This window comes from Antechinus flavipes, chromosome 3 (genome assembly GCF_016432865.1).
Source record: "Antechinus flavipes isolate AdamAnt ecotype Samford, QLD, Australia chromosome 3, AdamAnt_v2, whole genome shotgun sequence".
Lineage (NCBI taxonomy): Eukaryota > Metazoa > Chordata > Mammalia > Dasyuromorphia > Dasyuridae > Antechinus > Antechinus flavipes.
In genome coordinates, this window is record NC_067400.1 from 348,037,722 (window position 1) to 348,061,437 (window position 23,716).

The 23,716-nt window shown below is 35.0% G+C and overlaps 1 protein-coding gene across 1 annotated transcript in view; it reads left to right on the forward strand.

The window, feature by feature from the left end:
- The window catches only part of TFCP2L1 (transcription factor CP2 like 1), a 56,345-nt gene that overhangs the window by 16,001 nt on the left and 16,628 nt on the right, over nt 1-23,716 (forward strand). Inside the window, exons 3-12 of the mRNA XM_051985723.1 lie at nt 8,527-8,603; nt 9,181-9,286; nt 10,432-10,538; nt 11,343-11,495; nt 16,283-16,393; nt 18,539-18,630; nt 20,418-20,466; nt 20,562-20,655; nt 21,972-22,062; nt 22,638-22,738. Of these exons, the coding sequence (XP_051841683.1) occupies nt 8,527-8,603; nt 9,181-9,286; nt 10,432-10,538; nt 11,343-11,495; nt 16,283-16,393; nt 18,539-18,630; nt 20,418-20,466; nt 20,562-20,655; nt 21,972-22,062; nt 22,638-22,738 (981 nt within the window). The remainder of the gene's footprint in view (nt 1-8,526; nt 8,604-9,180; nt 9,287-10,431; nt 10,539-11,342; nt 11,496-16,282; nt 16,394-18,538; nt 18,631-20,417; nt 20,467-20,561; nt 20,656-21,971; nt 22,063-22,637; nt 22,739-23,716) is intronic.

Below are 23,716 nucleotides of genomic sequence, written 5' to 3' on the forward strand. Positions count from 1 at the left end.
ACCACACCCTTTCTTTACCTCTGCTTCTAAAATCCCTAACTTTTTCAAAGCTCCAGTACTATGTTACCTACATCAGGTTTTTCCTGATCACCTCTCATGCAATCTACTCTTTATCATTGCTTCAAAATTACTTTGCATTTACTTTTTTAAAAAACACTTTTATAATAGCCTTTTATTTTTCAAAATACATGCAAAGATAGTTTTCAACATTTACCTTTGCAAAACTTTGTGTTCTGTATTTTTCTCCCTTTCTTTCAATCTCCCCACTCCCCTAAATAGCAGTTAATCCAATGTAAGCTAAATGTATGCAATTATTCTAAATACATTTCCATATTTAGCATGCTGTACAAGAAAAATCACATCAAAAAGGGAAAAAATGAGAGAAAAAAAACAAGCAAGTAAACAAGAAAAAAATGAAAAGACTATGTTGTGATCCACATTCAGTCCCCATAGACCTTCTTCTGGATGCAGCTGTCTCTATTCATTACAAGTTTATTAGAATTGGCCTGAATCACCTCATTTTTGGAAAAAAAATGCTTACGCATTTATTTTGTATAAATGTTGTACACTCCTGGGACGCGGTGGGGAGACATCCCTTTCTGGGGATGGGAAGATCTGTGCAAAGGTCCAAAGATATTAGATAGATTGTCCTGAGACTGTATTGTCTCCAGTTTCCCCATTTGTAGTTAATCAGGGTGCCAACTTAGAGTAGGATTGAGATGTGGCATAGCTTAGGTAAAATGTTTTAGTACCAGGTACTCTTCTTTTTTATTTTATCTCACACCAATCCAATTTGTCTTGGTTCCAGTTAGTGTTACTGAATAATCTTGTATCCTTGTTGAGAGAACTTGAGTGTAAAATAAGGAACATTTGTTTACTAATGAACCATATTCTACTTTTAAAATTTCAAATATGTATACACATACTTACATGAGTAGCTATAGAATGACTAACAAACATAAAGTGCCGGATATTGTAGGTATTTATGGAGGTTACTTAAATCTGCACATTGTTCCTTTTTCTTTTGTTTACATATCTTTTGGATAGCAGTGCTGCTATCTATTAATTCTATTGCTAAATTCAGCAAACATTTGTGGCTGTAAGTTAGAATATAAGCTGCTTGATGTTGAGATGTTGCATTTTTGTCTTTGTCTAGGTGCTATATCCCTAGCACCCAGCATAGTTTCAGACACATAATAAGGGTTTAATAGATGCTTAATGAAATGGGCCAACTAGGTGGTACAGTGAGCGCCAGGTTTGGACTCATGAAGTTTCCTCTTGGGAAGATCAAATCCTACCTCTGTGTGAACTTGGGCAAGTCCCTTAACCATGTTTATCTCAGTTTTCTCATCTGTAAAATGAGCTGGAGAAGAAAATGGCAAACTACTCCACTATCTTTGTCAAGAAAACCTTAAATGCAGTCACCAAGTGAAAAACAAGTCAACCACAAAAACAACAACAAAAAAAGTACTTTAATCAGTATTTATTTGTTTCTGAAATTGTAGCTAATAATTGTTGCAAAAAATTATATATGGAGACTCATAGGAAAAGATGGAATTTTTTATACCTTATTGTTGACTCTTTCCAAAGCAAAGCATTAACTCCAAATTATGAGAGTTAAATTTTTCCTAAGTCATTAACTTAGTTCCTGATTCCTGAAGACTCTTGATTTGGCTTGCCTGACACAGTAAAAAAGAACAAGGATCATCAGCATTTGGAGAAAAATGCCTGAACAAGACAGACTCCCAGTAGGAATAAGTAATACCTGCAGAAGAAAAGAAAGGAAATAAGAAGAGAAGAAACTAATATTCATAAGCTCTCTAACACTTGGGAAAGGCTTTGAAGGCCATCTGATTTCAATATGAGAGAGAGGAAAAAGGAGAAAGGAAAGAAAGAAAAAGTTTCATTTGACAGAAACAGGGACAAGTTCTCCTCAGGAACCCACACAACTCATATCTAGATTGGTTTGGAGTAAACCATTATCCCAAGTGGTGGGGGCAAATGGCCAAGAAGTTAGATTGGCTTTCTGGTAGTTTTCTAACTCTTTCTTATTTCTCATTTTATCAATTTAGATTAGCCAGAAATATCAGCCAGAACTGCCCCATAGATCTAGGGAGGAGGTGAAAAATTCAGCTTAATACTGTGTATACAAAGATACTTAAAAATATTATCAAGCATCAACTGTGTACAGAAAAACTATATTATGTATAGGGGAAAAAACCCTCTATGACTTCCTTCAGTTGGAGGTTATGACATATATCCAAAAGTTGATATCAAAGTGAATTTTACAAGCGCTGAAGAGACAAAAAAAAAAATCTCTAAGAAATGGAAATTGGATGAAATTATTCTCAACTAAATGCCTTATATTATTCAAAACCTAGTCAGCCCTAATCAGTGGAGATCTCTCCACTGGAAGGATTGGGACTGGGACCAGGAATAAGGGGGTAGAAGATGGAGAGAGGAGGTGGAGGTTGGGACTGGGGTTTAAGCTTCATTTCTAGAGCCATAAATTCCTGCCTTTGGATCTTTGCAATTCAGCTGATTTGCTGGGGCCTTGAGCTGGACATTTACCCTTATATCTGGTTTAAGATAACCTTTTATGTGAATTACTCTATTGGCATTACAAAAGATTACCCTAAGGGTTCCATTAAATTAGAACTCAGCTGGCCCATTTGGTTTGTTTAAAGGCCTTTAATTATTTGACCTAAATAGGGGGAAAAGGAGTCCTGAGACACTTACCATTAAAGCTTTAGGAGCTTCTTGGAAAATAATCTTAAAATGAATGAACATAAGAGTTCTTAGTGCTAGGAGTTCAAAGGAAATAATAAACTCTTCTTTTCAAGGAGCTCATATTCTTGTTAGGAAACAAAATAAGTTAAACTTAATTTTTAAATTAATTTAATAATGGAATATAACGTATAATCTTGGGTGATTTAGGGCTTGTTTGGATCACTCAAGATTATACATTATATTCTATATTCTGGTGTCATTTAGACCAAATTTTTGAATGCTAGATTGAGTTTTCACCTTCTATTCTGAAGTGTCATGTATTAATAAAATGGTGAAATTTGAAATTTTTGTTAAGTCCTATTGCACCAAATGATCTCTTTTGATCTTCTTAACAACCCCATAGGGTAGGTACCACACGTGTCATTATGTCCATTTTACCTTTGTTTCCTATTTCACTGTTTTATTAGTTTCTAAAGACTAAGAAAAAAAATTAACAGCTAAAACTAGAGGAACAAAAGAGATCATCTCCAATGGAGCAAGTGTTTTGATTCCTCAGGGAAGTAATTTTTTCAGCAGAAGGATGCTATAAAAGAGTATTGTATTGTATTTTATTCTACCATTTACTTAACATTATCATTTCATGATATTTCTTCTTTTCTCTGGTCTTTCTTCTATTTAAATCCTAACCATCCAAACCCATCCAACTTGACATTTGGTCTACCTAAAACATGCTGAGACATAAGTAACTTTTCCTTCCAGAGCTCTCTCTTAGCCTTTGTTTATTCCTTTTACACATATTTTATCTTTTTATATTAATTAATTTTATGTGTTATTTCCCCCTACTAGAGTGTAAGCTCCTCAAGGTCAGGAGAAAACATTTTATTTAAACTTTATGTCTCCAAATTGCGAGTATAGGACCTACCACTAAATATGTAATAATTTTTTCAATTGATTAGTCAATCAATCAGTAGATAATTTAAAGCATCTGCTTCCCAGGTACTGTGCTATGTGCTGGAGGTACATAAGGCGGCAAAAGACAGTACCTGTTCTCAAGGAGGTCACAATCTCATGAATGAATGAATGTTGTTTAGAGGTAGGGATGGGGGCCTGGGTTTGGATAGATAGGATTTAAATAGACGAAAATGACACCGGATCCTGACATGTGGAAATATTAGGATAATGGACAAAATTTTTTCATTCTTGATTGATAGGATTTCCTACTGTGTATATAGGTTCAGTGATTAAAAAAAAAAAAAGTAGAAGAAAAAAACCAAAAACCTTTTTACAAAAAGCACATATAATCCAAACCTCGTTTCTGTGGTCTTCATTTCCCAGAGAGCAAATTATTTCCAAAATCTTGAAGATTAGGAAGAGTTAGGAAGCATTAACTAGAAGGTAGTACTGGCATGTTAATAGCTATTTTATTAAAAATGTAACTCTTAGGAAGAAAGGAAGTTTGGGAGAGCCATAGAGCTGTTAAACTGACTCTTACTCTCCTTTATTGTGTAAACCTCACAATTTGTCTAGTTTAGGGTTTCTCTGTTAATGTGGATCTAAATTAAAGGAACATTATCTTCATTTAAATCGACAGTAGCTTTTATATATCCAAAGATAGGTGGGAGCCAAGGGTCATGGCCCTCTAATTTGCTATTTGTGATTTTTAATCTGAAAGAGATCCCAGGTTTGTTTGCATGATTTTTCTAGAGGCAGGGCCCAAGGTGGTATTGATGTTAATCCTGGTCTAGAAACTTGAAGAAAAAGTAAAGAAACATAAAAAAATAATAGCGGGAACCACTTGAATGGTTGAGTTTGTATGCACTAAAAAATAATATGGATGAACTTATAAGGCTGAGAAATGAGAATAAATTTCTTTTGGGGAAAAATGGAAATAGGATGAGACTTTAATACACTTGAGGGTAAAGGACTGTGAAATTGATTTGAGAAATATGGCTAAGAACTTCCACTAGTTGACCATTGTGTAACCATTAATAATCGATTGCTAACCCTCATTGGTCAGAAAAAAATATGTTAATGGTTAGGGTGTAACATCTTGTCTGAAGAGGGGTTGTTTCTTTCTTTGGTTTTATTGTCTATTTTAAAATTCTTATATAGAATGCTTTCAAGCCTGGATCTGATTTCCCAGATAGATGGAAGGTGTGGTCTTAAGGATTTATGAGCATAAAAGTAGAATTGCAAATACCACATCTTTTGGTAACAGTTATATTTTGTTCATAGAAAACTTTTAATCATAGCATACATGACTTTGGATGGAAAATGTCATCGATATCCAGATAGAGAACTAAGGAGACTGAATGCAGATATTAGCAAACTATTTTCACTTTTCTTTTCTTTTTTTCTTTCTTGTGGTTTTCCCCTTTTGTTCTGATTTTTCATCCCCAACATGACTCATATGGAAATGTGTTAAAAAATGAATGTATACCTATAACCTTAAAAAATCAAATAAAGTTTAAAAAATCATAGTACAGATGTTTATTTTATCTTAGGCAAAGTTTGAGAATTTTAGCTTCACAGAAAAGGAAATGAGTGTTTGCTTATTGAGTAATTTTGTTCAACCTACTAAACTATAAGACTTACTAACCAATCCTGATAAGGATATAGTAGTACAGATTAATTGGGGAAACATTTGTAAAACCGTAACATCTTAAAATCATTCCCCTCCCTTAATTAGACTGTTAACCTCTTTTATTCTAGAATATTTACCTTGTTTTTAAAGATCACCAAAGAAGGAGTATTTTACAGCCTTCCTCAGTAGCCCTTTCCAGCATGTAACAAACTCGGTTAGAGAATTCTTCATATTTCCCTAAGGGAAAAATTGTGTCTTTTTTTCTTTTTACTAGTTTTTACTTATTTTCTGGAAAAATTTCTCCTTGGAAAAGTCAGGGAATAAATATGCTTTCACATAATGCACATTTCTTTTTCTTTCTTTCTTTCTTTCTTTCTTTTTTTTTTTTTGAATTAAGATTTTTTTCTTTTTTTATTTATTTTTAATTATAGCTTTTTTTACTTACAAAACATATGCATGGGTAATTTTTCAACATTGACCCTTGTAAAACCTTCTTTTCCAAATTTTCCCCTCCTTCCCCCCATCCCCTCCCCTAGATGGCAGGTAGTGCAATACATGTTAAATATATGACACACATTTCTTTCTTTTTTAGCCTGTTCTTAATGTGGCTTGAGGGCTAAAAAGAAATAGTTACATTCATTACTTGGCAGAAGATAATCAGTTCGTATGTCAGGGCACAAAGAATAAGAACTATGAGGATGCAAGGGGAGAAATGATTTGTCACTTCTAATAGCCCAGGAAGTCTTTATGGAAATGGAATGTGAGCTAAGCCTTGGGGTTGGTAGCAATTGGACTGGCAGATATAAGGAAGCAGTAGGAGTAAATAAATGATGGTGGGAATTTATGGAGTGAATTGGGTGAGTAAATCAGTTTGGAGGAACAAAAAAAGGATTTGTGTGATGCAATAATGTGGATTGAAATTAGGTATATAGATTAGACCCAGATAATGGAGGATCTTCAATACAAAGCTAAAGATTTGGATTTTATCTTTTAGGCAAGGGGAAATTTAAAAAAATTTCTGCGTAGAGGAATGAAGCAATTTAAAGTAGTTTTGAAAACTAAGACTTGGCAGAAGTATATACAGGGTGGAAATTAGGACTGCAGAGGAGAGTTGAGACTGGAAAAAGAAGGGAAAGGTGTGAAAAGAGGAAAGGAACAAGCATTTATTAAGCACCAATTGTGCTAAACAGTTTATATATGCATAATAATATGTGAAGACGTGCTATTATTTTCATTTTACAGTTGAGGAGACTGAGGTTGACAGGAGTAAAATGATTTGTCTGGATTATACAACTACAGAAATGTCTAAGGCTGAATTTGAGATCAGATCTTTCTGACTCCAGGTTCAGCGCTCTATCTACTCTGCCACTAAACTGAAAACCTATAAAGATTTATTCAAAAGTGAGAATGGAGAAGTTCGGCAGATGATGGTCAAGAAAGACTTTATAAAGAAATGTCATAAAAGAAAAGTGGAAAACTGGTCTATGGAATGTTTAAAACCCTAATTTATTGTACCTGCTCATGATTTACTACCTGGGAGAAAGTTTTGATACTAGACCTTTTCACTTCATCCAGTAACTCAGTTCTTGTAAAATTATCACCCCTGATATTTCTGGCTTCAGAACTGGAAAGATTCCATATTTTCTTCTGGGCAGGAGGTGTTTGCTTGAAGAGAGCTCTGTTTGCATAGCAATTCCTGGGGTCAGGGCTCATCTGACACTGGCTGAGCTAGTAAACCTGAGCTAATGACCACTTGCTTGTTGGCTTATAAGAATACTTTGCTTTGCATTCTTCAAATGGGGGGTTGGGAACAGGAAAAGAGGAGTAGAAGAAGGAAGAAAACTGGAAAAACTGGTTAGTGTTCTCCTTTATTTTTTCATTGCATTGGGAGTGTTGTGTTCTCATTTAAAACATCGACTTGCTATATTTAAAATTTGACTGAGCATATGTTAGAATCTACATTTCTTTAAGGAACAAATGTCCCTTTGATAATTGCATTTTTCTTGGTGAAATAAAGATGAATACTTGATGTAGGCATTTATGTCAGAAGATGGATCATTGTCATTCCATAGCTTTTTTGTCTTCTGTATGGCTTTTCAGACAGTACAATGGGCCTAATTGTTAAATAGTGCAGTATGCAGCTTCATTTGCTAATTATAAATGATAGAAGAAAAACAGATTTTTTTTTCAGTATCTCTATAAATATGTCTTTTGGTACTTCTTTATTTCATTGCTATTTATTTATTTCATGTCCATTAATAGATATTTCACAATTCAAGTGGGTAACTGAGAAAGCAGAAAACCTTGTAAACATTATTTTTAGCTCCGTATCTCTATGATCATTGGATAATAGTGATTTAAAATCTATAATGTGTCCTATATTCATTATCTCATTGAAAATGCATTATTCTAAGGATGTTGAGACTCAGGGAAATTAAGGAATATCCATGTTCACTCATCTAGTTGGTGTTAGAGTCAGGGTATGAACTCAGTTCCTCCTAACTCCAGGAAACTGGAGTTCTATGAGGTCTGGGCTAACTGGGTTCTATCCACTTGTATTCTGACAGTTGGGATCATTCCCCCTAAAATATACTTTTTCCCTAGTTTAAGGTGTTTAGCCTTTAAATGGGAATGTGACTTAATACAGTATTTGAGAAAGGATTCTGATCTGCACTGAAGCATAAATGAAGTTGGGTTAAGGCATGCCCAAAGAGGGGGGAAAAAGAGAAAAAAAAAAAAAAGGAGAATCTGGGAGAGTAAAGATAAACTTGACTGGATTTGCAATTTTCTAAGGCTTGGCCCTGACTGTGATTGAATACTGTAGGTTGTGATTTTGGGAGCTCTACATGGACTGAAGAATATTCTAAATCAGCAGAGAAAGAGTAACATTATTCAGTAGGATTATAATGTTTGTTGTAGTTTATAGAATCCCCATTCTTTGAAATTTAGATATGCAGGGTAACTTTTGATCAGAATATTGAAATAATTAAGAGCATTCCATTCTTTCACCAAGTTGGATGATAATTTTTGTACGTAGTGCAAGATAAGCTGATGTTGGAACAGCTATTTCAAGTTTATTGAGTGTATTTTCTTGTGCCACAGAAGAAAGCTGACTGAATCTTTTCTGACATAATGTCCTGGAAAAATGTCTCCAAGTCCTCCTGAAATTTGAATTACAATTAGACTTAAAAGATGCCATTAACTTTCTACAGGTCAGTCTTATGAAATCCGACTTCTAGAGAATCGGAAGCTGGGAGATTTTCAGGATCTCAATACAAAATATGTGAAGGTAAGTAGATCTAGAATCCCTTCTGCTTCTTGGTACCTGGAAACCTTGAGCTTCACTTTGAAGCTCTGAAAGCCTGGATTTGGGTTGATCTGTCATAGGAGAGACTGGAAAGTTTAATCCTGTAGATCTCTGCCTTTTTTTTTTTTTTTCCTTCCTTCAAATCAACAATTAACGGAAATCAAGAAATATTTTTGAAGGACTGAAATGTACAAGTCACTCTTATGCTGGGTTTTCAGAAGCAACATAAAAATTTTAAGCAATTATCTCTTGCCTTTAAGGAAAAGCTAACAAGAATGACAGGATTGACAGATGAAAATATAATTTAACAATACAGAGAACTGAATAATAAGTGGGTAGAGAGTAATACAATAATTCTATAGAAAGTGAAAGGAGTAAAAATCACTTTGGGCTAGAATGGTCAGAGAAAGCTTAATGGAGAAAGTAAGATGTAAAATAGGCCTTAAATAAGTTATAGAAAGTGAGAATGAAGGGGAAAGAAATTGATGGTAGGGCCAATAGAGGAATCCTCTTGGTGATCCTGACACAAATTTCCCTTTGGGGGCTTTCTTTATCACAGAGTATCATTCGTGTGGTTTTCCATGATCGGCGGCTCCAGTACACAGAGCATCAGCAGCTGGAAGGTTGGAGATGGAGTCGACCTGGGGATCGAATCCTGGATATTGGTGGGTCTCTCCTACTTGGGATTTTGTTCAAATGTGTAGCTTGAGAATTCACAAAAAAAATGAAATTACTGTGGTCTGGAATGATTAAGAAAGTGGGATATGAGTTGAACTACATTAGGTTTAAGTAATCAGAAGGGAGAGGGGAGGATTGGGGGGCATGGCATTTCAAATAGAAATGGGAATTTTAAAAAAATAGATAGCTTGAGGAGACTAATATAATAACAATAACAACAACAACAACAACAATAATAACTAGCTTTTACAAGATACATATATTTTAACTCATCTGATCTTTACAACATCCCTGAAAGACATTGTTACGGTCTTTTTATAGGTAGAAAATGAAGCTAAGGGAGGTTAAATAACTTGCCCAAGGTTACAACAACCTGCAAGTTTTTGAGATGCATTTGGTGTCAAGGCTAATGGTTTATCCACTTTATCTGAGTGATATTTACCACTCAGCTATCCTTGATATAAAGGGAACAAAGGGGAGTCAGACTCTAGAGAGTCCTGAATGCCAGCCTTAATCCATATATTGTAAGGGAGTCCTTGCTTATTCTTCAGTGTCAAAAGAAGTATGATATAAAGAAAGCAATGTTTTAAGATTGATCTTGTGTAAAATAAATTTCTCTATGATTTAAACAAAACAAAACAAAAACAAATGTGTATCTCGAAGTCTGAACTGTTCTGACTTCTTCCCAAGTTTGATGTCTACTTTTATGGATACAAATCAGTTAAATCAATATTCTTAATTATATAATAGTCTTATGCTAGGAACTGTTGGGATACAGATGAGTATTACATAGACTGTGCCCTTAAAAATTTTACATTCTATTTGGGAATATAATCAAATATGATTAGGGTCAAATGAGTGATGCAGATAATGTCACAGACATTCAGAAAAGGAAAAATGCCTGTAGATTGGTGTGGTCTAGGAAGATATCATCGAAAAGGTAGGATTTTGATGTACTTTAAAGGATGGGTATGATTTTGATAGCAGAAGATTACTGGGTAGTTGGAGTGGAATGCAGTTATGAGCAGGTTTAGGATCATATGGCTGATATCTTTCCATGACTTCCCTGAGTGGGTTTGAGTGATTTGCTTAGGCTGTTTTAAAAAGTTGTTGTTATTGTTATTTTGCATAGATATTCCCCTCTCTGTTGGCATCTTGGACCCCAGGGCCAGCCCAACGCAATTAAATGCAGTTGAATTTCTGTGGGATCCTTCAAAAAGAGCTTCAGCATTCATTCAGGTAATGGTCATGTTTTGTTTTTCTTATCTTAGGGCTAAAAACACATTAAGTATGGCATTGTTTCTGGTTCTCAAAGCAAACACCACTTTTTCCTCCAATATTTTCTAAAATCAGTCCCTCAATCAGTAATAATTGAGTACCTAATATATGCTCATCATTGTGCAAGGTACTGTGAAGTATGCAAAATGAAATGATTCTATGATGCAGGATCTGAAGGTTTCTGTCCTGTTGAAAGTTTGTAATTAAGTAAGAAAGATAGGCAGGATAAGTCATATGCAGTGATTGTACTTGTTGAGTGTTAACTGGTGTTGTGATGACTTTCAGCAGAACTCAGTTTAGTGTTCAGTACTTGGTAAAATTGGAAGAACCCAGAATAGGACTTGAACTGGATTATATTTATCTAGAATCTAGGACCATGACCATGTGAGTGGAAAATACAAGGACATGAGTAGAAGGTCAGGGTGAGGGGAGGGGGGGGGAGAAGGAGGAGAGGTAGGAGGAGTTTTCATTTGGAGGAAGAGCATAAGCAAAAATGCTCAGGGATGGGTGTAAGTTTGGATAGGACAGGATGAAGAAGGTTCTGGGAGGGAGCAGCACAGTGAAGAGATTAACTAACTAACTAACTGGAGCATAAGGGTATGTGTTGGAAAGAAGTAGGAGATAAAATTGGCTTGGAACCAGGTGAAGAAGAATTTTGAATCTAATCAGAGATTGAATAGGCAATTATTTGAATAATATGATGAAATAGGATTTAGCTTGATCTTTCCATTTATATTGCTGTATGCTTATTTGCTTTTCTTCCAGGTACATTGCATCAGCACAGAATTCACACCCAGGAAGCATGGGGGAGAAAAAGGAGTTCCTTTTCGAGTGCAGATTGATACCTTTAAACAGAATGAGAATGGGGAATATACAGAACATCTGCATTCAGCCAGTTGCCAGATCAAAGTGTTCAAGGTGGGAATTACCATCTCTTTTTCTTTGCTTCTCTGGTTAAATCTGTAAGTCTTCCCTCCACTCGTATTTTACTATTGGGGTGTAAATATGAGTCTTTATGGTGATAATTTTGCTGACTGGAGGGAGAGGAATCCCTTGATAGAAATGGGGTCCAATTATCCTGGAATAGTTGGATTTTTTGATAACTTTCAGAAACAAAAATTTACAAACCACATTTCTTGTTTTCATTCAGAAATTTGGCTTATCTTGACAAGAATTGAGACATCTTCAAGTTACAGTTTTTCTCCCCAAATACCAAAAGTGGCACTGCAGAGTTCAATATTTCTGTGCTCACTGACAAATTTAAAATTGGGCTATCTTGGTTTATTTCCAGATTGTAGAGTTTGTGAAATTGTACTGGATCTGTGTTCATTTTTGTTTTTGAATTATATGATTTCTAAAAATAAAGACTGTTGAATAAATGGTGTTATTTAGGCTGGAGTTAAAAAAAAAAAAAAGATTTGGTAATGGGATCTGGAGAGGAGGAACAATGACTAGCAATAATGGAAGCATCATGTAGAGTATTAACCTCGAAAATAAGGAAGAACTGGGTGTGAATCTTACCTCAAACACTTAATGACTGTATGACACTGCCCAAGTCATGTAACCTCTGTGCTTCAGTAGGAGCTACATCTGTAAAATGAGAGGACTGGGATTTAATTAGTGGCTCCTTAAGGTCCCTTTCAGCTATAAAGCTACAAGGCTATGATCTGATGAATAGCAAGGAAGAACAGAGCTTTCTCCAAATAAAATGTCTCTTTGTATCATGTTATGAGCCTGCCGTCATTGGAGATAGATAAACAAAAACTATCTGGACAATCCCTAGCTTCTTTATATCTTGTGAATATATTATTTCTTTCCAATAGAGTGTAAATTCCTTGAGGGCAAGGAATTTTTCATTTTTGCCTTAGTATTCTGAGCACCTATCACAGTGTCTCACACGTGGTAGGCATTAATAAATCCTTTTGAAATGAATTGAATTGAATATTGGAGATTCATATTTTAAGCAGGAACTTGACCCAGGTGAATTTTGAGGTGCCTTCCAACTCATATTCTAGTTCTGTGATGTAGAATCTAAAGCATGCAAGATGAATGTATTTTATAGTTTTCTTTTCCCATCTAGTTTTGGGAACTAAACTTCCCTTCTTTTGCTCCTTTGCATGTATCATTTCTTTTTCTGGCTATATGTTTCCTAAAAGGAAATAGAAAATCTACATGTTTACTATGGTGTCTCCCAAAATAGGTTCTTTTAGAAAGAGTTGGGTCATTTGTAAGAATTGCTCAGGAAACTAATTACGCTTATCTCAGTGTAATTAGTGTCTCATTTTCTCCTGCATTTCTGAAGTGTGAGCTGCATATTCTAGGCAATGTGGAAGAAGACTTAGTCCTGACTAACTAGACATGCCTTGGAGATACTGAACTAAATTCTTTTCTTTCTCTTACTCTTCCAAACTTGTATGAATCTGGAACAATTTAAAATAATTAAATAGGACTATATTTTGAGATTTAAAAGTTAATCCTTTTGGTCAGGCTTATTAGATTATTGGATCAATTTTTTATCTTCTTAATATCATGAAAGTATACAGACTAAATCTGATTTCATTGATGTAGGGAATCCTCAGATGAGGAAATTCCTTCTACCAATGAGGGTTGTCACCTTCTTTGTAACTTATAATCATAGAGAATTGCCTGGAACAGCAGGAAGTTAAATGATGTACTTGCTCAGGGTCATGCAGCCAGTATCAGAGGTAATGATAATGGACAACATTTAGATAATGCTTTAAAGTTTGTAAAGTATTTTACAAATAGTATCTCATTTTACCCTTACAAAGATCAGATTGTTATTATCATCATTTTACAAATGAGCAAACTAAAGCAAAAAATGGGTGAGTGATTTGTCATATAGCTAATGTCCTGAGGCTAGATTAGAACTTAGGTTTTCCTTACTCCAATTCCAATACTCATCACTAATTGCCTCGATTCTGAGCCTTCCTTGTTCTGATACCCACAATCTTATTCACTGTATTACATGGAAGGATATGGACAAAGTTGAAGGGATATCTTTTGTAGGGAAAAAAAAAAAGAATGGTTTATGGATTGTAAACTTCTTAAGAACAGGGACCATATTCCATATTCCTGGCACTTTGCACCCCAGTGACTTTATTTAGTAGGATCTAGTAAATGTTTGTTGTTGATGATAAGGTCTAGAAGAAGGAAAGGAAAAGATTTATTGTTAAGAAAACTAAAGGGAGCTTTAAGTGAGCTGGAATTTTTTTTAAAGGGATGTTAGAAGGAAGATCTTAAGTGTATATCTATCTATTTACCACATAGAAGTAAATTGCAGTGAGACATTTTGACTGGTCTTAAAAACAAACTTCCTTATGATTAAGATAGTAAGAAATTGAAAGAGGCTGTCAAGGAAGATGGCCTATTTTCCATTCCAATACAGTACTGTTTTGGAAAGCTTCTAAGCAATACTTCCCAGCTTTTTTCATCTGTAAACTTGCTAGTACACACCAAGATAGGTAACATAGGGATTGGATCTTGTAGAATTGGGTCCAAAAAAAAAAGAATTGGGTTCAGTCATACAGTTATCTAGATGTCAAACTATCTCCATTTCTAATCCTGATTACTTTTTGTATGTACATAAGCATATATACATGTAAGTTGTTTTTTACTTTTTTTTCCTTATCACAATCACTACAAACTCTATTCTTCATTTTTGGATTAGAAAATTGCAAAGAAGAGTGAAAAGAAAGTTGGAAACTTAAGATAAGCAAGGATATGTTCATGAAACCACCATGCAGTTATTGTTAAATGATTCTATTGAACCATGCTGTCTTATAGCTGGAAGGTACTTTATAACTCCTCTATTTTGTAAAAAGAGGACAAGTTCCAGAGAGATTAAGTGATTTTCTTCCAGTAACAAAGATATGCCTAGTAAAAGAGCTAGAAAAAGAACTCAAGCCTTTGGCTCCTAGTCATTCTTTTTTCTGTTGGAGTTAGACAGGATCTTAAATTTTCCAAAACTGGCTTCACAAAATATCCTAAGGGGATAATTTTTTTAAACTTGATCTACCAATTGTCCTTCATACAAATAAAGCAGTTAAATGAGTATGGAATAGTGAGCAAGAAAGTTTGAGTAAAATTGTCATTTATTCTCTTTGCAACTCTTGAATATCCTATCTGAGGCTATTGCCAGAGAACTGCTAAGACTGTAAGGGAAGCTCTTCTGAAATAAGTGGAATGGCTAGAAAGAGTAAGAGTTCTCTGTTTTTTTCGAGGTCAGTCCTCTGCAGGAGTTATTCTAAACTAAGTAGTTGATTTACTGGAGAAGTTTCTATCTATGAATTTAACACATATTATGACTTAGGGGATGGGTAGGAGCCTCCTCCCTTTGTACTACACACTAAGGACAAGGGTGATAAATGACAGCAAGCTAAGAAAGAATTCAAGGTGCTTAGATGGTCTTCTCAACATTTGAGCCTGTGCTCAGTTTTGGTTTTCACCTTGAGAGTCCTCTTTCTTTGAGATGCACCTTGGCTTATCCAGGAGGATTGTCTTTCTTGGGTTTATCTATTGCAACTGAAACTGGTTTTCACATTCTATTTATCTGACATTTTTACGTTCTTTTCCCTTTTTTACTTTTGCTGCCCCTAAGAATAGGGCACTGAGTGAATGTCTGCAAGATCTCTGAGACTGGTCTCCCTTGAATTACTTCTGGATCAGTATGAAGGTAGCAAACAACTAAAATCAAATTTAGCTATGACTTTTTATCATTAAATAAATTAGATTATCATAAAAAATAGTCTCCTTTGGAATGATCAATGCTGCTTCTCCAAAGGCAAAGATGGATCTGAGGGGATTTAGGTGAGATTTATATTTATCAACCAGAGCAGAAGCACAAACTTGAATTCCCAATAATGAAACTCCCTTCAGTTTGTCTTCTCTACAAAAGCTAAGCTAGGAAAAAATTGAGTTCAAAGTGAATTATCTGAGGATTGCTTCATTATATATGTGGTTCACAAAGAACTTCAAATCTATTTGGAGAGAGATAACTAGACATGTACATAAAAGAAATCCAATCACATGGGCAGCTAGGTGGCACAATGGATAGAGCACCAGACCTGAAGTCAGAAGGACCTGAGTTCAAATTTGATCTCAGACACTTTAACACTTCCTGGCTGTGTGACCCTGGGCAAGTCACTTAACCCCAATTGCCTCAGCACAAAGAAGAAGAAGAAAAAGAAGAAGAAATCCAGTCACAGTACAAGTCAGCAAAATGGATGGTTGTTACAAGTCAGTGAATGATTTCAACTGAGGAGTATTTATGATAGATGTTAGTGGGAGTGCAAAAGGAGATAATTTCATCATATATATATACCTATACCCAAAGGCTTTTTTTTTTTTAAAGAGGGGATTGGTTTGTTTTTGCAAATTATAACCTTGTAATAATCAAAACTAGTCAATAGTCACCTGCACTCTTCTATCAGGCTTTGTTCTCTATGGGGAATTAAATAACAACATTACTAGTTAGAATTATTTCTCCTTTAGAAAAATAAAGGAGACCATTTGTAGTATTGCTTCCCAAGTTTCTTTCTTTAATTGATTAAGATCTTCGGAGATCACTGAAAAAGGAGAGATTGGGAGAAGGGTGGTTGATAGATGTCAAGGAAACAATCTGAATTTGAGTTAGCCATATTTTACTTGTCTTGGCTAAAGAAAGACTTGTTGCTCTACATTTGCAGCCAAAGGGAGCAGATCGAAAACAGAAGACAGATAGGGAGAAAATGGAGAAGAGAACTGCACAGGAGAAGGAGAAGTACCAGCCGTCTTATGAAACTACAATCCTCACAGAGGTTAGGAAACCATCTATCCTTCCTGAATGCCTTTAGGACATAAGTGTGGAGTTTTAGCTGGTTTTATATTCTTGTGAAAATGCCCTTTTGATATTGGAGCAAATATGAAATAAACAACAAAAAAAACCACATTAAGGTTAAATAGTAACTTGTTCATCATAGAGTCTTAAATACAAATAAGTAAAAGGAAGGTGATTTTTCATGTTTAGTGAATAGGATCTATTTTGAATCTTATTGCATCCTTGCCACTCCCTAAAATCAGGAATGTTTTTCAAACCTTCTTACTGTCTCAACTACTAGCTCTTACTTTTATGAATCATAGTTATCTCCTATTCTGTTCCTTTGGATTTTCCTGCTCTATCACCAACATATGTCTTATTCAATAACAGACATTTGGGCACTGTGCTTTTCACTGTGTTAAATGTTATAAAGGTTAACAAGAGAAACATGAGAATTCCTTCTTACAGAATCTCCTCCCAACTTTTGGGTGGGAGTTGTGAAACTCATAGCTAACCAAAGGACATGAAATGCTGATGGGATAGTGTATCAAAATCGGTATGATTTGGACAAGATAATTTCTGAGATTCCTTTCTAATTCTTCAAGATTTTAGGATTTTCTCCCTAGTCTTTAGAATTTAGACAATCAGATCAACATGAACTGGAAGGCTTTATTAAAGAGAGGGCTTCAATTTGGCCTTCTTTCTGTGATAGATAGGATTTAAATAACTAGATAAGGAGAAAAAGATTAAAAGCCCAGAGAGAAATAATGAGCTAGAAGGATCAGGATGTTGTGTTAGGATAATGTCTCAGAAGCTTGCTGTATAACTCTGGACAATTCTCTTAACCCTGTTTGCCTCAGTTTCCTCATCTGCAAAATGAGCTGGAAAAGGAAATATTAAACCACTATTATCTTTGCTAAGAAAACCCCAAATGGGACCAGAATCAGACATGACTGAAAAATGACTGAATAACATCAACATCTGTCGTGACCAAGACTCTGCACTACTAGTGCCAGTGCAAAACATGACTCCTGTCCTCAGGGATCTTAAGAAGTCAAGGAAGGTTAAAACATGTATATACTCAAACAACTAACAGTACAAAGTAGACTATACTAAGGGCCCCAAAAACAGTTGTCATTAAGGATGATCAGTTATTCAGGTCAGTCAATAAACATTTACAAAAAGTGATTTCTATTGCTTGGGCAAGCCCAATCCCAATTTTCATTTGTTATGTGTGGAACCCTTACCTTGACAGTAATTGAGTTAGGAAGTCCTTTTGTAAAACACAAATGTGAAGGGAAACAGAGTCACATCTACTCCTTCGGCTTCCTCTTGCCTTTGCAAATTGTAGAATTAGGCACCATCAAATTCCAACCTGCATTGGTTGTGGAGTTAAATATTTACCAACTCCATTGTTTAGCATAGTTAGAGTAAATCTTAAGGAATGCTACAAATTGACTCTCTACAAGGAAACACTGTTACAAGGAAGAAAAGGAACAGATATCAGAACTATAGTATTTTTATCCTAATAAACCCAATCTTTAGGCTTTCTCATGAGTTTAGGAGACCCCTGTGTCAATTAATATTATCTCAGTGTGATCATATGCTCTTTCAGGGGAGAGTTAAATACTCACACAGGTACCTAGGAAACCATATGCATTCAGTAATTTCTTAAATATTTGTGGATTTGAATTGAGGGTAGTTGTCCCTTGGGTTCCATTTCTATAGTATTCACTAAAGTGCAATGCATTTTTCATCCACCTCTATATAACTTGAGATCACTTTCTTGGTCACGCACATGAGAGTGACATTTCAAGCCACCTTTTTTATAATACAGTTACAATTTGACATCAAACAACCTGATGGGACTACCTAAAAGAAAAAGGTAATCCAGTCAGCAAAAAATATCCTTTGTATTTGGTTTGCATTTCATATTTCATACTTAATCTGAAAGGTGAATTACTCGGCATCTTCTCTCCTACCATTACTTGTGGGGGGAGGGAAATGAGAAGAGAACACTGTTCATGTTTGGTTTTGAATGTTCCCTTGAAAAAAGGAGAAGACAACAGTGTTGGCACCAAGTCTACATTTTCAATGGCCCCAAAATACACTTGGGTCACTGCCGCTCTTTGCTCTGTTCTGACAGTGTTCTCCATGGCCAGATATTCCTTACCAAGTAAACAATGTCCCATCACCGAGTTACAACAGTTCTCCAAACAGCTTCAGCCTGGGAGATGGGTACGTCTGGAAATTTCTTTCTTTGAATTGTGTGGAAAGATATAGGTATATTTCTTCATCTTCCTTTATTTCTTTTGTAGCCCAAGTGTAGGGACATTGATAGATTTGAGAATTTTTGAATCAAAATATTATATTTACTCTTATTTAATTGCTAATAAAAGAGACAAATATACATTGCTTTTTAGTTTTTAGAATCTGTCTTCAGCATGATGAGAAAGATCAGAAACCTTGGGAAAAACATAGCCCTAATATTCTTTAGGATAGCAAATAGACTGCTAGAAATTGATTGGCTTGGATCATTTGTGTTATGCATGTAAATATAATTAATTAATGTCCATGGGAAAATAGACCCCAATCTCTATTTGTGTCACTAATGATTTCAACATTTTACTGACCCTGGGGGCAGGCATTGGAGTATGATAAGTAACAGGAAGAGAGATGTAGATTAAAAGAAAGGTAGGAGACCTGGTTGTAGTCTTCCATCTGGCATTGGGTTATTATGGCTCTACCTATGTGACTTTGGAGTAGTTCTCTCATCTGCTAAACAGAGTTGGATTGAATGGTTTCTATACAAACATTCATCTCTAAAAATGCTGAGTAGTTCATTGAACATTCCCATTTAGGGATGTATTTCCCTGGTCTTTGGAGATATGATATCCTTAAATGAAGAACTGCTATCCTTGAATTTGGGTTGAATTTCAGTTTTCTGATTCCCTGATTTTCAAGTTGCTGGGAATGTGAAGTCACATGACAATATTTTTTCTGCCTCTCCTAGATTCATTTAATAGGTTAGCTGCTTGTAGAAGAAACTATAGTGAAGGAAGTAAATGTATCCAAATATTTGTGTCAGGATATCATGCTATGAAATGTAAAATCTGTATGATCTTTGTTGGGTTCTGTTTAGAAAGAAGGTAGTGGTTTTATACTAGAGAAACTGGTTTGACCACAAACTTGGTCTTTTCAAGAGGAAGATGTACCATTTGGCACTGAGACAAGGAATTCCCTAAGGAGTGTCACAGTTTTCCATATTGGCTTCATTTGGCAAGTTCTCCTTTCTTTTCCTGAAATTGGAAAGTAGAATTCTCAGTTTTGCTATAGGCTATTGCTGAGTATGAATGTTCTTAAAAAGAAGAAGAAGAAGAAGAAGCAGCACTAGCATGATCCATAAAATTCTGCACAAAGAGGAATAAATTAGGTAATAGTTTATTTGCATTGGAAGGGAATTTCATCTTGATAGAAGTCCTTTGACATCCCTAGTCATGTTAATATGCAATTAAATGGTCTAAAATTCAATTTACATGCCATTTTTCCTGTACACATGTGGAAGTGAACCAGAAATAGAACATTTATTAGCAGCTTCATGGGTTCCGATCCAAACAAACAACTAAAATCTCAATGCTTCAAGTATCTGCAACTTAATTATCTGGGCCTGGAAAGGATTAGCTAATGGAATTTAATTTACCTGAACCTTTCTGTCAAATATTGAAGGGTTAATTCAGGAATCTCATAATTCATATTAAAATGAGTTCTCTTTGATTGCACCCTCCTATCCCTCAAAAAAGTCAGAAAAGAAAAAAAATAATTGAGTAAGAAAAGTCTTTTGGCTGCATTTCATATAAAGTAAACTCTACTTAAAAACAATATTGTTATCAAGGTTGCAATGTGCCTGATAGGAAAGATATAGCTTAATTCTTAGAAAAGTACAATAGTTAGATTATTAGTAAACTGCACTGTGAGGATTTACCCTAATGCTTTTTTTTTCTCCTAATCTTATGCAAATTTTTTAGCAACAGTTCTCCAACTCACCAAGTGGAGCCTCTGCCTATCAGCAATGATGTAAGTATTTCAGATCATTTTAATGTGCTGCTTTTCTCTTTTAGGACACTGATGAACAGTTCATTTCAAGACCTCTTATTCTTTTTGCAATGTAGCACCTCCTTCCTTCCGCTTCTATTCAAGATGCCCAGCAGTGGCTTTACCGCAATAGGTTTTCTCCATTCTGTAGACTCTTCTCAAGTTTCTCTGGTGAGTTAAATGACTTCCTATATACTTTCCTTGATAGCATATCTATATTTATTTCTATATTTATAGAATTTATTATATGCTATGGTATCAATCACAGCATTTTAGAATTGGAAAAGAATATCGGTGGCCAAATCTCATCCATATCCCAAAAAGAATCATTATTACACCTTATCTGGAAAATACTTAATACAGTCTTTGCTTAAAGACTTCCAGGGAGTTGGTGCAGTGGATAGATTACCAACCCTGAAATTACTAGGACCTGAGTTCAAACTTGACCTTAAACACTTAACACTTCCTAGTTGTGTGACTCTAGGCAAATCATTTAACCCCAACTGCCTCAGCAGAAGAAAAAGAAAGAAAAAAAAAAAGATTTCCTAGGAAGGGAAAATTTGCTACCACTCCACTTAAAAGCAGCAGGCAAAGAGTTTGGGAATAACCCAGAAATATGACCTACCGGGTCTGTTCTCTAGAGACAAAATTGTTCATTATATTTTAACCATCATTGATTTGTTTTCTTCTTTAAAGTTATATTGTTGTAGTCATTGTTTATAATATTTTCTTGTCTCCGCTTATTTCATTCTGTATCATAAAATAGTACCCATATTTCACTGGATTTACATAGTTTTCATTTCTTAGGGCACAATAATATTAACATTAGTAGCAACAGAAAAAAGATTCCATTTCAAACTGCAAATCACATAGTGCTTCAAGGGTCTTTGAAAGTACTTAAAGCTAGAAGAGGATTAGTTGCAGAATAGGAGCTGAAAATATAAAGAGGATAAGGAAAGTTTAGATAAATTCGTGGGCAAATGATACTTCCCTTGTTACTTCCTTTATATAGGGAAGAGCATAATCACTTTCTTTATATCTCTTCCGGAACTCTTGTCACCACCTTTTAGAAATAGAATCCTGTTTTGTTTTGAATGGAACATAGGACTAATCCATAGAATATTTCTCAAGGTGTCATCTTGGTTATTTTTGTATATGCTAAAATAATTCTTTTCCTTGTAGACTTTTCTCTTCATCTGGTCTTTTTTTTTTTTCTTCTTCTCTTGTTTCAAAGATTCTAAATAACTTCTTGGTGGTAAAGGCAACATTTAGAAAATAATTAATTTCTGTGCAATGTTCTTCAATTGTGTTTTATATATATATTCATGTCAACTCAATTAAATTGGATCAGACACTATGCTAACTTTTTCAGTTGAATTCTCCTCTTCATGGCATTAGGAAAAAATAGATTGGCTCTATAAAGACTTATGGCTTCTTCCTAGTTTTTGTTTTCCATAACTTGTGGGTGCTTGTTCTTTAATGTCTAGGTGCTGACTTACTAAAAATGTCCAAAGAAGATTTTGTCCAGATCTGTGGCCCTGCTGATGGGATTCGGCTCTTCAATGCCATCAAAGGCAGGTATGTACAAAAACGGGAAATCTGGTTTGTTTGGGACTGGAAAGTCCCAAGGCAGAACTGATACTTATATTGACTATTTCTTTGATTCAGATTTGCCTTACCTTTTTTGCTGCTGTAAACTATTTTTTACCCAGTTGCTCAAGCATTAATTTGTCTGATGTCATTGTCTCTCCTACTCCAGGGCAGCTTTAAGGCCTGGTGACCTAGAGGGCAAATGTATCCTATTGAATTACTAGTCCTTAAAAGAAGCTCTTTAACTGCCCCCAGTTTCCACTTTAAAGTTGCCTTTCTGCTCCAATTTGGGACTGGTGCATTTTAGGAAACTGGATAGTTGTCCCATTTATGGGATATATGAAGCAGGCTTCCCACATAGTTGTCCAGTTTCCTTCTACTATTTAGAGATTTAAAATTCAAAGCGGTCTTTCTTTCTTCTTGATCTTCCCCAGGATATTCTTATACTACTTCTTCTTGTTCTGCCCTCTGTGGGAACAGAGAATTAAATTAACTGACTACCATCCCATTTAAAAACCTACATTTGTTACTGGTTTTTTGGTTTTGTTTTGTTTTGCTGCTAGAAATGTAAGGCCAAAGATGACCATCTATGTGTGCCAGGAATTGGAGCAGAACAGGTCTCATCTTCAACAGAAGAGAGATGGTGGTGACAGCAATTTGTGTGGTGAGTTTGTCTAGAGTAGCTAACCAGTTTGACTAGAGATGCTCATTCATCATCCTTTAGACAAGAAGCAGTTTGTGAATTATGTGGCAAATATAGATGGCATAATGAGATAAATAAGCACAGACAGAATGATTCTTTGGTGTAGTATTCTGAAGAAGGAAATCTATTACTGGGGCAAAAAAGTCATCTCCCTGAGGATTTTTCTCCTTTTCCTTCCTTAATACTTAAAGAAGACATGTGATAGAAAGTCTTATTAAATGTAGTTTTTTGTAGTCGTTAAAGCCAGAATGGCCCTTCAGAGACTTCTACTATTTTACAGATGAGGAAACTCTAGCCCCTTAGAGATCATTGTAATATGCCCAAAGTCACATATCCATAGCCTCAGGTCATTCCTCATTCCACTATAAAATATGAAGAATTTGTGGTCCATTACTATGTTCTAATGAATGAAGAAGCTTATAAAAAACTCATGAAAAAAATTATTCTTAATTGCTATTTTCCTGGAAACAAAAAATCTGACAAAAATCTACGGACTTACCTTTTATTGATTCATTTTAAGTGAGTTTCATTTTTTCTTCCCACTAAAATAGTGGCAAAGGTAAAGGGAGATTAGTTGTAGATTTGTAAGGGGATCTTAGGAACACATAAATCACAATGATTTGATTTTTTTTAAAGTATTAGCAATTGTAATACTTAGCTCCTTTTTTCCAATCAATAGAATCCCCAAAGTGGCTCTTTCCAGTTAGGGACCCTATTTTTGCACCCCATAAATGATGAGTTATTTATTTGCCTTTGGCTTGGAACTTACAATTGGATTTAAGAAAAAAGGACAGAAATATGACTGTTAATCATTAAAGAAGTACACTGGAATGTTTATATGTCTCCATTTTTCATAAAGTGGAATTCAGATTAAAACATACTCTTCTTGGAACACATTTATGAAGTTAAAGGAAGGGCGGATTTCTGAAATGTGCCAAA